We start from the raw sequence: 17683 nt of genomic DNA, 5'->3' as shown, positions 1-17683 counted from the left end.
CTGAATTTAGCTTTTAGTACTTAAAAAAAAACAAAAACAAAAACAAAACAAAAAAACCACCTGAGCCAGGCGGTGGTAGCCCACACACCTTTAATCCCAGCACTCAGGAGGCAAAGGCAGGTGGATCTCTATGAGTTCGAGGCCAGCCTGGTCTACAGAGCAAGTAACAGGACAGCCAGGGCTACACAGAGAAACCCTGTCTCAGAAAAAACAAAAAAATCAAAAAACCAAAAAACCAAAACAAATAAACAAAACCAAAGACAGAGGGGAAAAAGAAATCTGGATGCTGATAAGGCATGGTCCAGTCAAGCTTGTGTTTTTCATGCAACAACTGCCTCAGGCAGAGCAAGGCCGGCTCCTGAGGTAGACACGCCTTTTTCACAGTTAACCAGTTCACCCAGAACGCAACATTCCTTTACATTCTTTCCTGGCTCTCCAGTCATTTGAAATTTCAACCTCTATACTGTGTCTGGCATGAAATCTTATATAGAGCAAAATGTTCAGTAAATGTCTATCAATTTGACTGCCTCAACTCAAGCAGGGCAGGAGATCCCAAGGGCCTGTCATGTCCATGGATACACCCCAAATCCTATTTGTGGACTGATACACACCTACAGACAAATCCATTTTGCTGCTTGGGTTATCTTCTGTTTGACTCTGAACGAAACAAAGCAAACACAAGTGAGAAACAATTACACACATTTTTAATCATAGAAGAGGTGCCATTTTGCATGTGAAAGCCACATCTTACCACAAGCACCCCACAAGACCCTCTGCAGTGAACTTTAAACTGAAGTGAATACTGTAACATTTTTGCTATCACAATTTGATGGCCATCTATCATTCAATTCCACATGTAATCAACCGCAGTAGAGCTATGGACAGAGGACTAGTTCAACAGCTGCCTGGAGAAATAAAGTCATCCTTAAGTGCGCTGGACCGAATCCCACAAGTGGTAGCCAAATAATGACAACTTCTTCTTGTGACTTGTCAAGTCATCAAATCTTGAACTGTGCAGCCAAGCTAAATCGTTTGTCTTTTGGCAACCAGGACAGGGTGTCCCCACAGTGTTCCCAAGAGATAAGGAAATTAGAGATTCTGCATGAATTATTCTCTAGATAATGAATCCCATCATAGTTTTTCTGGTTGCTTTCTTTTTAAAAACAATGATGCAAACACTGGTACAAATGTCATTTAAGTGTCTCTTTTGTCCCCACCTTTCCAAGGAAAAGGACACAAAGACAATTCACTTTTAATGTTGGTGCATATCCCTTAATAAAATAGAAAATAATAATGCTTACCTCTAAGGGCCAAGAACATTGCTTCACCCATATTTAAATCTGTAATTTTGTACTGTACATGGCAGTAGTCCTTAAATTTGTACTAAGTCTGAAATTTGGGATAGTTTACACATGAGAAAAATAAAACTTACCAGCAATCCCATATTTGAAAACTGTTTGGCAAGAGGATTCATCCACGAATCATTGTTTCCTCCTTTTAGTGAGCACTACAGAAATGAAACATAGAATCTCAGTCACAGACCTTATCACAGCCTTCCAAGCCAAAGGTTAACCTTTCTGAACCTAATAGCTTGTCATTTTGATATTTCACCTGTTACTTTAATGGCTAATAAGCCCTAAGTCCAGCCATTTTACTTTTTAGTTCAGCTTTTACTCCTACTCATCACAGTGAACTGGGAAAGATTTACTTTTTACATGGAAAGAAGTCAGTATCAGGTTGTTTAAAACGTTAACTTCTCCATGCTACCTCAGCCACCTCTAGTAAGATGCTCTCCTGTGACCCCCGCAGGATTCTGTTAGGGAAAGAACTGCTACTGGTGAGTGTTGTTTGGAAAGGAGCCTGTTTCAGCTGGACACCACTCTCTGTGTGGGAACAATGTGGAATGCATCCAAGGAGCCTTCATCTGGTTCACAGCATAAGGGTCACTGGTTCTCAGTGGGAAAGAGGCCTGGACAAAGATACTATCCTTGAGCTCCAGGGACAATCGAAGGAGGGTAGGTCTGTGACTCTTAGGATGCTCTGGTTTCTCCATTTGCTCCATTCCCACTCCTGTGAAGGCAGGATTTGGGGGATGGGGTTGCTGGGATGGGGTTTGGGCTTTGTGTAGCTGTGCATTCTCTAGGTAAAAACTCCATGTGATATGTATGATATATCATAATTGTTATTATTGTTGCTATTTGAGATAGGATGTCCTCAAACTCACTATGTAACCTAAGATAACCCTAAACTCTTGATCCTCCAGAATCTGTCTTCAAGGGCTCTGATTATAGATGTGCACCACCTCATCTGGCTCAAGATATGTATTTTTAAAGTAATGGGATATTTATATTCAGTTAAGATATTTTTAAAAAATCCCCATGAAGGAAGCAGAGACAGGGAATTTACTAGTGTAGAGCCTTTAGCTTTAAGAAGAAAACAACTCTGTGTGAAAATACTTAATCCCACTGAACTGCATATTTAAAAATGGTTAAGGTGACAATTTTTACATTATGTGTATTTTAACACATTAAAAAAACCATCCTTAGTATTGAAGGTCAGAATCATTGTCATCAGATTTGAAACATTCAACTCCCAATTAAGTACATCTTGGTTACCACCTGAGTGGGAGGATTCAATTAGGATCTTTCACTCAATCTGGATCCACTGCTAATTTGCAAAAGGTCAAAAGACTGCTAAAGCAGACCAGACAACATGAGAGTCCAAAGATGCTGAGCAGTATAGTGCAATTTCTTTAGTGACTAGAGAAAGGAAAGTCAAGTCCTTAGGGAAGGGAAACCCAGGAAGAATCACCTCAAGCAATGACTCTAACAAAAACCAACTGCTCCATATTACAGAAGAAAGTTAGGGTATTGAAACCTACAGCTTCAGTTCAAGGGATGAAGGCTACCTGAAGGTCTCGTGAGATAGTATGGGAATCTGAAGCCCAGGAGGAGATCGGCTAGGAAGCATTTCACAGGGCAGCAGGGGTTTCAGGGTGAAATTGAGCACATGGGTGTTGGTTACTTATTTCTCCTGTGTCTCTGTCTCTGTCTCTATCTCTCTCTCTCTCTGGGGAAGGTGAGTTGGAAGGCACAGCCTGGCACAGGATGTGAGGAAAGCATTTAGTTATGGCAGTGCAAAAACTGGGGCTGGCTTTCATTTTACTGGAAGAAGGGTTCTGGACCTTGGGATGAATCAGGTAAAATTAAGACTCACTGATCACTACTGGAAAGCCAGTATTATCTTCCTTTGGTGTCTTTTCTACATTTTCATGGAGATTTACCCATAGGACTTCTTTGTCTTTAAATGCAAAAGCACAAAGCATTTTTAAAGCAGGCCTCAAGAACTTAAAATAAATTATAACGTGGAAATCAAAACTCAATTACCTCCACCTTACAAATTTTATTTTATCCACAGTGCCACTTCAAAATTTCAAAGTCATGGGACAGGAAGATGAGGGGGTACAAGGGAAGTAGTTATTAATTGATAAGGAAATACTTCCCCCTTTACTTAGAATCTCAATGACTCCAGCTGCCTCATTCCCTCCGTGAACAAACTCTCAGTTCTGTCTTCTAGGAATAAATAAGCAAGCTAAAGCATTTCTGAAGCACTACCTTCATCTGTTTCTTCCCTCCTTGTCCCCAGCTTGCTGAGTTGTGGGAGGAAGTGCTTCCCTGAGAGCCGGTGGTGTTCCAGACTCCTCCATCATCCTCCTCTTCCCAGCTAGGATGGCGAGTTCCTGTGACCGGCCCGTCACTCTCCCCCCAGCCGTCTTGCATAGATTTGGAATCTTTAAGGAAAGAGTGAATCAATTCTTTGCAGTAAGTCCATGAAACAAAATTAGAGACATTCCTTGCAAATGCAGCATTTTAGTATATTTGCAGTTTTGTCTGCTCTAGCTACATGGTAAGGCAAATGCATTATTCTTAAAGAGAACAGACAACAGACCTTAAAATCAAGATCTTTTGACTGCTTCCATGGTTCTTCCTGGAACCAAGGAGATTGTAATTTCAAAACTTAAAAGAATTCATCACTACTATAAGAAATTTCAGAACTGGGTGGTGGTGCATACTTGCAATTCCACCACTTGGAAGCTGAGGCAGGAGAATTACCAGGAGTTTGAGGCCAGCATGGACTACTACAGACACTATCCCAACAAACCAGCAAAAAGAGTGTGCTTGTGGGATAGTGAATATGAATACGAATGAATATGAATTTCACATTTCATTGAGAAGAAACTGGTTCTCTTAATGAGCAGGGCTGCTGAAGTAAAGTCTTTGTTTTATACTACCAAATGTAGGCATTTCAAATAGGTGTGGCCAAAAAACCAGCGGTCTACCTTGTTTGGGATGAGACTGAAGTAAGAATGGGAATAAAAAACACAAGGCCATGGAAACTTGAAGCTTATTAGGTCCATAAACATATCTAAAATGTATTAGCTGAGGAGGGTCCTAGACGTGGCTTCAGTAAGAAAAGATAAAATGTAGAGGACAGAATGGAAGAAGGAAAGAAAGATGGAACAGCCAGAGAGGAGGGAACTGGACACCAGTCTCCAGTCTGTTCTACTACCATACCCTTTAAACAAATATTGTTAATATGAACAGAACTGGGTTTGTCTTCTTCAAGTGAAGTGGGGGCTGGGAAAATGGATCTTCCCTGTACGACTTCCAGGGACAGCTGCTGTCCTTGAGACCAGGCCTATGAAAGCCAAATAAGTCTCCACTTGCAAAGCACAGGGCGGCTGCCTCTTCTAACTGTGGCATCCCACGCTATAGCAGGTCCAAGTGACGCCATAACTCTCCCATGGAGTTCATCCTAACCATGTGAAGGGACTTTCTGGTGGAAGAGCAATAGGAAGGACTGTTACTCAAAGTACTGACAGCCAGATGGTACAAGAGGTTACAATTTTATATAACCTGCATTATACTGTATAAGCTTAGGATTTATATCACCTACTGATAAGCAATAGGAATTTAAAACCAAATATACATAGCATACTGATCTCTTTATAAAAATGGGGTGAGAGAGATGGCACTGACTGCTATTTCAGATGATCCGGGTTCAATTCCTAGCACCCACACGGCAGTTCATAACTGTCTGTAACTCCAGTCCCAGGGAATCCAAAGCCTCTGAGGGCACTGAGGGCATGTGATGCACAGACATACATGCAGGCAAAATACTCTTAAACATAAAATAAATAATACTAAAAGTTTAAAAAAATGTGAAGCTAAGCAATTGATACTTCCTTTCAGAGAAGAACTGAACTTTCAACAAACGTTTTCCCAAAAAAAGAGATTAGGAGGTAAGGCTCACATCACACTTTTAATCCCAGCATTTGGGGGCTCTGAGTTCCAGGCCATGCTGAGCTACATAGTGAGACCTTGTACAAAAAAAACCAAAAACTTAAAAAAATAAAAAGTGGGGTCAGTGGGTAAAGACGCTTGCCACCAAGCCTGACGACCTGACTGGTTTCGTTCCCTGTAATCTGAATGTTTTAAAAGTGAGAATCAACTCCACAAAACTGTCCTCTGACCTCCAACTAACCTACACACACAAGCCCACACACTTGTACACACACACACACACACACACACACACACACACTTTTGTAAGAGTGGGTCTCAGGCTATAGCTCAGTGGTAGGGCACTTGCCTAGCTCTAGGCCCTGAATTAATACTCAACAGAAAAGCACCTGATTTTGTTGTTGTTTCGAGACAGGGTTTCTCTGTGTAGCCTTGGCTGTCCTGGAACTCACTTTGTAGACCAGGTTCACTTGGAACTCATAGAGATCCACTTGCCTCTGCCTCCCGAGTACTGGGATTAAAGGCATGCACCACCATCATCTGGCTAAGCATCTGATTTTTAATCATAAGACTTAGTATCAAATGTAAGGCATTTTTGGCTGTGGAAGAGCATACCTCACCAGTATCAGCTGAATGATTTACTCTTTCCTCTGAGCATTAGACATTCAAAGCATCCAGAGAAAGGACATGAGCTACAATTACAAATGACACTGACCAACAGAACATATTACAGAATATGGAAGGAAAAATGATGGATTTGTGGTAGAGGAGAGGTGATTCTGAAGCTGGTAAAGGCCATAAAAATCCTACAGTCCTGCTAAACAATCTGTGTCAGGCCTCATAAGCAATCTGGATCTACTTCAAGTTAACAAGATCCTATTTCCCATGATAACACAACTGACTTCACAATGGAAATCATGAGAATGAGATCTTCAGATTTTTCCAGAAGTCTATGAAGTGGAATGGATCAAGACTTTTAAAAGACAATAGAGCCCCATAGGCATGGTTGTGAACTCTAGATTAAATCTAATATATTCCTCACAGAGTTCTGAGTTTCATGGGATATACTTAATCTTTTTTCTTATCTAAAGTTTTGAGCATTCCTTAAAATTTCATTATTTAACCAAAAACCTTAACCCTTAAGTCTGCTAAACAGTAGAAAAGAGATGTTGCAACATGTTTATGAAAGTTACAGTCAAGCAGAAATGTGCACCTGATACTAAATTCTCATTTTAATCAAATAACAGTTTGCAGATTATAGTGACTACAAATTGCCAGTTACATCAAGTGTAGCTTATTCTTCATTTAAAAACTTGATGACATCTCTGTCAGATAAAAAAAACCCAAACAAACCAACCAACCAAAAAAACCAAACAAACAACCCCTCACCTAAAATTCTCTTATATGAGTAGATGACTGAGAAATCATGTCTTAATTATATGAAGGGAAAAAAAGGAGAAATCAAGTAGCTACAATGAACATATTTATATTTCTGGGTAAAAATGCACAATATTCAGACTACAGTTCTAGATACTAAATCTAGTTTGTTTCTTTTTCCTAACATTCACTTAGGGTTTGTGGGTCATGTGCACGTATGCTGTCAAAGAACAACTTGCTCAAGTTGGTTTCTTCTTCTACAATGTGAGTTTGGGCTTGAGGAGCCTGCATTTTTGTCTGTTTGTTGTTGCTGTTGTTATATTTTATTTTTTGAGACAAGGTCTCAGCATGAACCCTGGCTGTGCTGGGACTCACTATGTAGACCAGGCTGGCCTTGAATTCACTCACAGAAACCAACCTGCCTGCTTCTGCCTTCTGAGTGTGCCACCATGCCTGGACATTCATTTGCTTTTAAATCAACAATATAAATGACTTTTAGCTCACTGTAAACATCTGAACACATGCCAGCAACGTTCACTACCATTGCTGCTATTTAATGTTTCAGGTTATGAATTGCATCAACTCAGCATTTTAAATAAAACAGCCCTCACCAGAGTGCCTTGTTTCCTAGTTAACAAGAAACTCCTCAAATTCAAAACCAAGTCTACTTACTGGGCTTCATGGCATTGGGAGCGCTGGCAGGTGTGTTTCCCCAGCCTGTGGTCGATGCTCCTGCATCATCCATTTCACCCCACCCAGGACTGCTTTCATTTGGCTCACCCCAGGCTGAAGTCCCGTTGTCTGGAGCTGGTGGTGTGCTTTTGCTCCAGACTGTAAGAAAGAAATGTGTGTCTCTAAGGATCCAGTGAATACTTAACATCCAGTGGAGGTGAAGTGGGGAAAACACAGTTATATTATCTTGGCAGAAACAAACTCAACCTTCATGGAAGGCATCTGGCAAAGTCACTTTTCAAAGGCCCAATGTAGATAACTTCTGACCCAGTAACTCCACTGCCAGGAAACTGAACCCTAGATATACGTACTACAGTGATAAAATTCTGTGTACAACGATGCTGACTATATCGACTCTAGAAAAACTGGGAGCAATTTAAACATCAGAAGGACATAGGTTATATCAAGTGTGGGTAAAGTACAACTTAAATATCTACCAGAGGGGACAGGTTAGACAAATAGTGGGCCCATCAAGTGAAAACTACATGTGAAACAATTAGGAGAAAGAACTGTATGTGCTACAAAAAGCTTAAACATAGGACACAACTACAGGAATACTGCCTGCCTACCAGGGAAAGGCCCTGGGATCCAGTCTCAGGATTCCTGCCTCTTCCCCACAAAAAGTCCACAAAAAAGCAAGTTGAACACTGCAGAAATATAATCCCTTCCCTGTTAAAAAAAATTAAGGCTTAAGTATATTTGTGATAAGAGCAAGATTTATGAATGAAAACAAATTCTAAGAGATTTCAGTAAGAAACCCAAGAGGCTAAGATTCTCTCATTTACTATCTTTTACTTTTCTGTATAGTTTGAACAGGTTTTCTATGTGAACAGAAAAATTTAAACCATTAGCAAGTGTGATTCTAGATAAGATGTTAAAGAGTAATCTTTTTATTTCTGCCCTCATTTTTAAAAATTTTTTTATTAATTTTTTATGTGCATTGGTGTTTTGCCTACATGTATCTCTGTGTGAGGATGTCAGATCCCCTGGAACTGGAGTTAAAGACAGTTGTGAGTTACCATATTGGTACTGGGAATAGAAGCCGGATTCTTTGGAAGAGCAGCCAGTGCTCTTACTAGCTAAGCCATCTCTCCAAGATTCTTTTTTTTTTTAATTCTTAAAAAAAGAGCTAGTTAAAAACAGTCACTCTGAATGATAATTAGTGTTACTAATTACATTTACTTAAAAACTAGGTTTACTTTGAATACTGGGAAACTTAACGTTATGATTAATTTTTAACTAAAAACAAAAACAAACAACCCTGAAAGGTGGATTTTCTAAATTGGTGAATCTTTTACAGGGACATTCAGGCCAAACTGAGAATAGAATTAAGAGTTGTTGGAACAGTTTAGTATCTGAGATCATCTTTTAAGTATGCTCCTTTCTACAGCCAACCATTAAGTCACTTGGAAGGAAGTGGGAATGTAGCTTAGGGTACAGTGCTTGCTTAGCATGTACAAATCTCGGGGTTTAAGCCCCAGCACCAAAAAATTAATACATTTGGAGACCTCAACTGTTCAGATGCCAGCTGTGACACAGCACTGTGATAGCTTCTGGAAGAGCATCACAGGATACTCTCCTTTGCTGGGGGAAAGAAGCACAGAGGGGGGGTTCATAGGTAGAGTCAGGAAGTAAAGAGAGTAGGTTGCCGCTTTCTTCTTTAGTTCTTTATTTTTAAACTTAGAGTAGTTTTTTTTTCCAAAAGAAATAAGATGTTTGGTGGTGGTTGTTGTTTTTAAATCATGCAGACCAATATAACTTCAGAAAAATAATTATGGGGACCTAGCCAGGTGGTGGCGGTGGTGGCATATGCTTTAATTCAGCACTCGGGAGGCAGAGGCAGGCGGATCTGTGAGTTCAAGGCCAACCTGGTCTACAGAGTGAGTTCCAGGACAGCCAAGGCTACACAGAAACTCTGTCTTGAAAAACTAATAATAATAATAATAATAATGATAATGATAATGATAATGATAATGATAATGATAATAATAATAGGGACCCAGAGTGTCATTATCTTTTCCTTGTACCAAGAAAGACCACTGTAACATACTGGAGCAGATGTCATCTCTAGTGCCCTTCAGGAAGAGGTTCTTAGAGCAACGAAGCTGGAACTGGAGAAACAATCCCCAGAGTAAGTTCAACGATGCATCTTCACAGATACAGCTTGGACTAGGATTTCTTTTCTTAAACCTATGAGAAAAGAGCAGGTGCCTACCTGATGCTGACTTTCCGGTCATCGGGGTAGGCAGGTTTGGTTCACGAGGCGGTGGGCCCCCTTGGGAATTCTTATCCCATAGGTTCACATTCTTGTAGTTATAACTGTTAGGGTCTCCCCAAGCTGAAGTGCCATCATCGATGTCCATTTTTCGGCTAATTGACTGCGGGGATGGCTCCTCCCAACCACTGGGTTCATCATCCTTAGGGGCTGCAGGCTGGGGCCCACTGCTCCAGTTGGAATTGGAAGGTCGAACACTGCCTGGAGGTGGTGGGGGTGGGCCTCCCCATGAACCAGAAGCCTCTGGCTGTGGCGGGTGGCGGCTGCTGCTGCTGTTGGTGTTGTTTATTCCAGGAACTGGGCTGTCTCCCCGTCTCAGTCCAAGCAGGGGATCTTTTGCAATCTTCCCAGCCACCTTTTGAAGCTAGGTTTGCATTCCCACCGTTACCCCAAGTTCCAATTTCATTCTGCCCTCCTTCACCCCATCCAGATACAGGCTTATTTGCAGAACTTTCCCAATTGTTATTTTTCACTTGATCAACCTCCTCGCCCCAACCATTCTTCCCAGAAGTCCATCCTGGGTTGGGCTGGCGCCCACCTCCCCACCCCTGATCCTTGCAGGAACTCTCATTCCAAGAGGAAGGGGTCTTTTCATCTGCTCGTCCTCCTCCCCAGTTAGAAGAGTTGTTGTTCTTATAGTCATTCCAGCCTCCTGTGCTCTTGGGGTCCTTCCACTCGGTCGAGGCTGAGAGCTCCCCCCATCCAGACTTCATTTGATTGCTTTGGCTGGGTGCATCTCCCCAGCCCCCTGAGTTCTTGGTCTGTGTGGCAGCGCTCTCCCACCCCTCAGTTCCTTTGTCAGATTTCCCCTCAGGCCTTGGCACCTCTTCAATATCCCACACTGTGTCCTGCTTAATTTGAGTTTGACCCCAGCCAGTGTTTGAGAGCACCCTGGGATCCAAATCAGTTCGGCTCAAAAGAGTCTGCAAGACGGCCTGGCAATCAGGATGTGTGGGCCTGTACGACCGACGGCCAGAATTATGACTGTCGCTACTTCCTGCTTTGTGGTTGCTTCCAGTGCTTTGACCTCCAACTTCACTTCCTGCGGAGCTGGAAGACCGTCCCCAACAGGGAGCCTGGGCATTGCCGTGGTTTTCAGGGAGGGGGTGGCCCTTCTGATTGTCCCATGCTCCAGTGCTAGAATTTGGTTGGTTTGGACCACTCCATTCTCCAATTTTCAACTCATCAGACCCAGTCGGCTGTTTCCATTCTCCCTGAGAGACCCCAGATGTCATTTTGTTCCCTTCACCCCATTTGTTGTCATTAGAGTCCTGAGGGCCAAAGTTCCAGGACCCACCCGTAGACCTGTTATTGTTGTCCCAAGAGTCAGTTTTTGACCCAGTTGATTTTGGAACAGAAGCTCCTTTCCAGGAGTCCTCTCTGTCTTTTCCATTGTTCCCATTATTTCCAGAATTGCTTTGTCCAGAGACTGTGTCAGTTCCAGAAGGCCCCCTAGCTGCACCCCAAGACCCAACACTCCCAGTCTTTCGATCTCCAGTGCTTTGTGAAGGGGCATCAGTGCTCCTGGAGGTGTTCCCCAAGCCCATCCCAAAGGGCATTCCCTTATTTTCCATGGGGTTTGGTGAACTTAAGTTCAAGGAGTTAGTGTTTCCATTTTTTGGTCCATCAGTGTTATGAATTTGAGCCTGTTCTCTGCCAGAGACAACAAAATTAACACCCGCATTTTCCATCTTTGACTGCTGTTCCCTGGATGCCTGACCTACTGTGCTCACTTGTGCACCGGAATTGCTATTTTCTGTTTCCAACGCCCCTTTCCTAGAAGTTCCTTCTTGGACCAACGCCGGCCAGGCAGATGGGTTGCTATTTGGGTTAAAGTTGCTGAAGCCAGAGCCAGGTCCAATTCGATCTTGACCACTCACATTCCTCCAATTTCCTAGTCCATTGTTGCTGTCTGAAGTAGAGTTGGAAGATTGAACAGATTTAGCCTTAGGGTCAGACTTCCAGACCCCAAGATTACATTCGTTCCCGGAACTTGCAGACTGGCACTGGCTCCCTTTGCCTTTGTTACTAGTGGTGCTTCCTGGCAGAGTGCTCTTCTCAGAGCCAGGGTTCGAGGCACTGTTGTTATCGGTGGTATTTTCGGAAGAAGACTCAGTGTCTTTGCTGGCAATACAAGGCCACTCTTCCATGTCAGACCCGTCTACAATCACCTTGTCCCAGATGTGAATTGGGTTGGGGGAGGCGCCGTTGTTGGAGGAGGCTCCCGGGCCCCAAGTGGAATTTGCATAATTTGAAGCAGCAGCACCTCCAAGGGTTGACTCTGGGAAAGAGATCATCTGTCAGCCATAGCTGCATACATCATTATCAATACCTGAAGTTCTGACTACCCCAGGAGAGCTCACTGCATCTCTCCTAGACTGGCTTGTCTACCTGGTCGATCTTCCTGTGTGATTTAACACAGCATCTAGAGTCACCTCTTTATGTAGGTGTGTGTGCTTATGTGAGCATGCCATGGTGCCAGTGTGGAGGTCCGAGGATAAATTAGCTGGGATTGTTTTTCTCTTTCTACAATGTGGGTCCTAGGGACTGAACTCAGGTTATCAGGTCTTTATATGCTGAGCTATGAGAACATGCTGGAGTTTCCTCGTCATTGGCTACTGCTGTATGTACTAAGTCCATACCAGCTCTCAAAGTTACCTACTTGCTACTCCTGCTGACACAGAAGGACCTTCTTGTATCCTGAGAAAATACAACAGACCTTAAGCATGCTGTGTTTCTTCAATCTATTCTAACACTTGTGGCTGGAGTGGTTTTTCTAAAACACCCCTTTGGTTCTATCATTGCTCTCTGAGAGCTTTCAACAATTCCTTAATGCACAGAAAAGTAAAACCCCTTGGTGGGCCTTATGAAGATGCTCTAAGGCCGACCAGTCTTCCCAGTTGCATCCTTTACAACTTTCCACAAAGATGCCTACAGCCCATGAACATACCCTCTGACCCTGGCACCACTCTAGGCTGGGACCTACTGGTTTTTCCTCCCAAACCCACACAGTGAGATGTATTCATCTTTACGAACATACTTCAAGTGCCACTCCATCTATGGAGCCGCTTCCGAGCTTGTCATCTGAAAAATCATCTTTCTCCAGCAAGAGCCATTTTCCTCGGTGTGGTAACCCTGTTTACATCCTTCCTTTCCCACAATCGTCTTCTCATGAGAGCCTATCTTGCTAACGTGTGAATTCCACACAGCAGCCTGTGCATTCTGCTCTATAAGCCTCTGCTGAATGATGACTGTCCCTGAGCTAGTTGTTGAGATACAGGACTATGGATCAGCTAGGTTCAGACTCCCAAGTATATTAATCTGATAAATCAGCACTGCTCAGCACATAATTCAGTAGAAGTACCGTATCTAGTAGGGTGGGGGAAAATAACGTTTTAATAAATTTTTTCTCAACTAATTTCTACATTAACCAAGTAATTTTCAATTAATATGAATTAAAAAGAATATTACATAAAATATATTAGCTGGGTGGTTGTGATTTATGCCTTCGATCCCAGCACTTGGGAGGCAGAGGCAGGTGGATCTCTGAGTTTGAGGCTGGCCTGGTCTACAAAGTGAATTCCAGGACAGCCAGAGTTACAGAGAAAACTTGTCACAAATATACATATACATCTATACACATTAAAATGAGGAAGCACAGAATCTTAACACCTTCAGACTGTGCTTAATGATATTCAAAGTCTAGGTTTTTTTTTTCTTCAAAATTTGTTTTTAAAAGTGCCTCTGTTTACTTATTTGTATGTGTGCTATGATGCACATATGGAGGTCAGAGGACAACTGTGGGGAGTTTGTTCTTTCTTTCCACTATGTGGGTGGGACCTGAAGATGGAACTCAGGCCATCGAGCTTGGTGGCAACCATCTTTACCTGCTGAGCTCTCTCCCTCTAGCTCAAGCTCTAAATTTTAATATAACCTAAAAAGGCACATTCATTTTTTTTAAAAGGGACTGGAAACTCTTTGTTATTACTGATGTAATACTTATTTAAAAACTCTTGGTGGCACATGCTCTCATAAAGCTGAGGCAGGAGGGTCATGAGTCTGACACCAACCTGAGCTATATCAGAGATCCTGTTTCAAAAGACAGACTTCTAATGCAACTCTTCAGGGAAAGATCTCTCATGTCTATATTACAGTGTCTTAAAGCTCAAAATCCAGGGTTCTAAAACTAAACACTGATTTAAAAGAAAAAAAGAAAACAAAATAAAACCCTAGTTAAAAACTAGAGAATGATATTATCTGGTCATTCCGGAAGATTTAGAAAAAGCCCCATGTAAGTCTCACTTCCTGAACACAGCTGAGGGACTACAGAACCTAGGAGGTAAAGCATGGTATTGTTATCCTTTCATGCCAAAACACCACACAACCCAGCTTCAGAGAACTGCTTGTGCACATTTTATGCTGGGATCCTTTCCCCTCTTCTGTATAACCCTAACTCTCTAGACTAACAATGGTTTCTGTGGAACTGCTATCAGGAGGTCAACAAAGGAAGTGCTCTCTCTCCCCTGGAGCTGGCACTGTGTCTCACCTGGTGCAGTCCCACTCTCGCTCTGCAGCAGCGCTCCTGTCACTTGTGCGTTGTTGTTTGGGTTTGCTCCAGGTGCTGTGCAGGGAGGAGGCCCTGCCCCACCCCCGAGGAGCATGCAGGACGGTGGAGGGGGCTGCCCACGTTTTAGTAACACTTTGTGGTCCTGCTGGCAACGGAATCGCGGTGGCACCTCCCGAGGCATGTAGCGGGCGGCGCTTGGCGGTTGTCCGTTCGGCACTGCCACCCTTTTGGCATTGTTGCCACCATTGACTGGTGGCGATGGAGAGCTGCCAATTGGGCTGGCGGCCGTTGGTTGGCTTAAACTTGGTTTCGTCACTTCGGGCACTGAAAGAGAGGAGTTGGGAAAGTCTTTGAAATTAAATGTATTTTTCTAAAGTCTTTTTTTAAGAAAACTCACATGAGACCATTCTAGTAAGGCAAATCTTTCGCTCTGTTCTCAAGGGACAGCCCTTTCAAATTCCTGCCAGGATGGTCACTTTACTAAGGTAGGAGTGGTGGCAGCAGGTGACAGGAACAAAGAATCAAAAACAGCACATTCTATCAATTAAGTGGGGAATGAAGCAACCACCACTCACTTCACCAAATCCTGGGAGGCAGAAATGGTTGTGCCAGTCCTCAGTAGCCAAGGGACCTTCCCTTCCTCCAATTTCTTAAGGAAAAAAAAATATTATTTAATTTACTTATTCTCTATGTACACATGCTATGGTAAGCATGTGGAACCCAAAGGAAAACTTGAGGGAGATGGGTCTTTCTTTCTATCATGTGGGTCCTGGGGCTGGCGTGGCAGCAACTCCCAGAGCTACCTTATAGACAATCACCCCACTTCTTTGAAGACCTGAAGACCTCTGTGAACTTTTCTAACGGCCCTGGCTAGGCAAGTGGAGCACGCTTTACCCATGTTCCTCCAACATAGTGAATTACATTTGAAGTTGCTACTTATAGACTGCTCTCTCACTGGCCGTAAGTCTCTCAAGAACAGAATCCATCATTCATTTTCCTCCCTGTGAGACAGGTACCTACAGAGGACTACAGACCTAGAGAGTCTCAAAATTCCACCTGGCTTTGGTTCCTACAGGCACTTGGATTATTGGTGACTGTTTATGTAACAGAAACATTAGAAATCTTTTAGCTTTCATTTTAATTTGAGCTTTTTCGTTGATACAAACTGTCAAACAGCATAGAAATGTGCACAGCAACCATGAAATTACTACACCCTGCTGGACCTGCTGGCTCCTACCTCAACCTTGCCTACAGAGGTTCCGAGCTCTGCACCTCCTGTCTTTATCCTAGCAAAAGACCATAACTCTGTATTATTTCTTCTTCTTCTTCTTCTTTTTAAAAATACATATATATATATAAACTCAGTACTTATTCTTGAACAATAGTTTTAAATACTTTCCTGAAAAAGAGATCATCCTCTTCTCCCAAGAAAATCTGCCCAGCACACAGAGTCTGGCAGAGGTACAGAAATAACCTGAGGCCCAAATCCCTGCCAACCAGCTCTGGTAGCAGGACTGCTTTGACTGCTGAAATGATGCTGGGCCAGCATGTTGCCATTTAGCTGGCTCCTTTATGAGGAGAGAGATACATCATCAGAAAACAGGGGCCCAGACTAGCCACCACTGGACATTACTGAATACTGTGAATGACAGGAGAAAAGAATAGTTGGCTGAAGTAAGTTCTAGGCAACTCATATGTCTATTCTTAGCCAATCACAAGATAGTACTGGCCTCCCAGTAAAAAGGTGGTGGCTGTAATGTGATGAGCAGAATAAAAACTTAAACCAGTCATTGTCTAATATTAACATAGTGCCCTCTGCAGAACCTACAGCAAATGATGGACAAATAACTGTTAAATGAAATATTTGTTTCTGGAATATTCCACATGCCATATTAAGCTTCATTTCTCTTATGAGAATAAAGCTAGGTGGATTCTTCCCAGCTGGTTTGTGAGGCTGCTCTTCTACAAATAGGTCAGGATCTCTATTCTAGTTAACTAGGTTGCCCACATATCTTAACTCGTTAAACAAGACAATGACAGAGCGGCCTCAGGTGAGAAGGGTCTGACTAACATTACAGCATACACAGCTGCTTGAACCCAAAACCCTGGTACCATTGTACAACACCCTTGTGGCACTTCCCCCCAGTCATATCAAAGACAGGCCAGATGTGATAATGAGAACACAGCTCCATCACTTTTCCTCTGACCTGGTGCTGTCTCTGGAGCCCAGTTGCTGAAAATTCCAGGACTTAGAAAAGCTAACTATGCTGACGGGCATGGCCAGATTTTTCTTCCTTTTGCAAGACACAGTTTCTCTGTGTAACAGTCCTGGCTGTCCCGGAACTCACTTTGTAGACCAGTCTGACCTCGAACTCACAGAGATCAGCCTGCCTCTGCTTCCTGAGTGCTGAAATTAAAGGCATGTGCCACCACAGCTTGGCTGATTTTTTTTTATTATACTTCTTTATGAACTTTAAACAAACAAGGGACATCAAGATGGCTTAGTGGGTAGGGGTGCTTGCAACCAAGCCTAAAATGCCTGGAACCCAAATGCTGGAATGAAAGACATGACCCTGCAAATTGTCCTCTGACCGCACATACACACACAGTAAATAAATTAAGTGTGAAACATTTTAAAGGCAAGCAGAACCCTTGACATCTACTGGTGGAACTGTTAGACAGGAGCAGAAACATTTTTACAGATTCTCCAAGTTCAAAGCTAAGACATTAGAATTAGTGTGCCTCTGGAGTGTCAGGTATCAGACAGAGAGTACCAAGTCTGAGTGGTTGCCTGTCAGGTTTTTCTTCTCAATGTCAATGATTTGTAGGCTGAAGCATAAACAGTTCTAAAATGAGCTATTCTTGCCACTGAACCAGGTTTATTTGGTGCTGGGGTTCAAATGCCTCAAGGTCTCAGTTTCTTTGCCAGAGAAAGGCTTTAGGGGCTGAGGTGGCTACCTAGCTCTACTCTGGTTCAATTCCACCCAAACAACAACCAAACCAAAGTCTATGCTTCAAATAAACAGTCTCTGTCTCATAGGAAATAAAACACCATAGAATAGTGTGTTCTATTTTCTAATTTCTACTCATGTACTTTAACATCTATATACTCTATTGACTGAATCATCCCCTTCCTACTCGCTTAACTTACACCATTCTCTTATTTTGCAGTTTCAGCTTCTAATTGTCCTCATTTCTAAAAGCATCAGCAAGGTGCCATGTTTGAACTTGGCAAGCTTCTAATTGTATATTTGCAAAACAGATCCAACAAGTACACAGAACCAATACAAGCTACCACTTCCTTCATCTTAATGGGACCAAACACACACACAAACCTCATCTAGAAATGTTTGTAAAAGGTCGAGGGATGTAGTTCTGTGGTGAGCAAGAGACTCTAGATTGAATCTCCAGCAAAACAAAACCAAAATT

General features: G+C 42.6%; 1 protein-coding gene across 1 annotated transcript in view; it reads right to left on the bottom strand.

Moving 5' to 3' along the window:
* Tnrc6b (trinucleotide repeat containing adaptor 6B) overlaps positions 1 to 17683 on the bottom strand; it is a 232819-nt gene that overhangs the window by 37225 nt on the left and 177911 nt on the right. The window contains 7 exon segments of the mRNA XM_052748388.1: positions 612 to 657; positions 1433 to 1507; positions 3615 to 3790; positions 7353 to 7511; positions 9628 to 9943; positions 9945 to 11968; positions 14234 to 14578. Coding sequence (XP_052604348.1) covers positions 612 to 657; positions 1433 to 1507; positions 3615 to 3790; positions 7353 to 7511; positions 9628 to 9943; positions 9945 to 11968; positions 14234 to 14578 — 3141 coding nt within the window.

This window comes from Peromyscus californicus, unplaced genomic scaffold (genome assembly GCF_007827085.1).
Source record: "Peromyscus californicus insignis strain IS unplaced genomic scaffold, ASM782708v3 Scaffold_20__1_contigs__length_68692818, whole genome shotgun sequence".
NCBI classification, from domain to species: Eukaryota; Metazoa; Chordata; class Mammalia; order Rodentia; family Cricetidae; genus Peromyscus; species Peromyscus californicus.
This window is presented reverse-complemented; position numbering and strand designations above follow the sequence as displayed.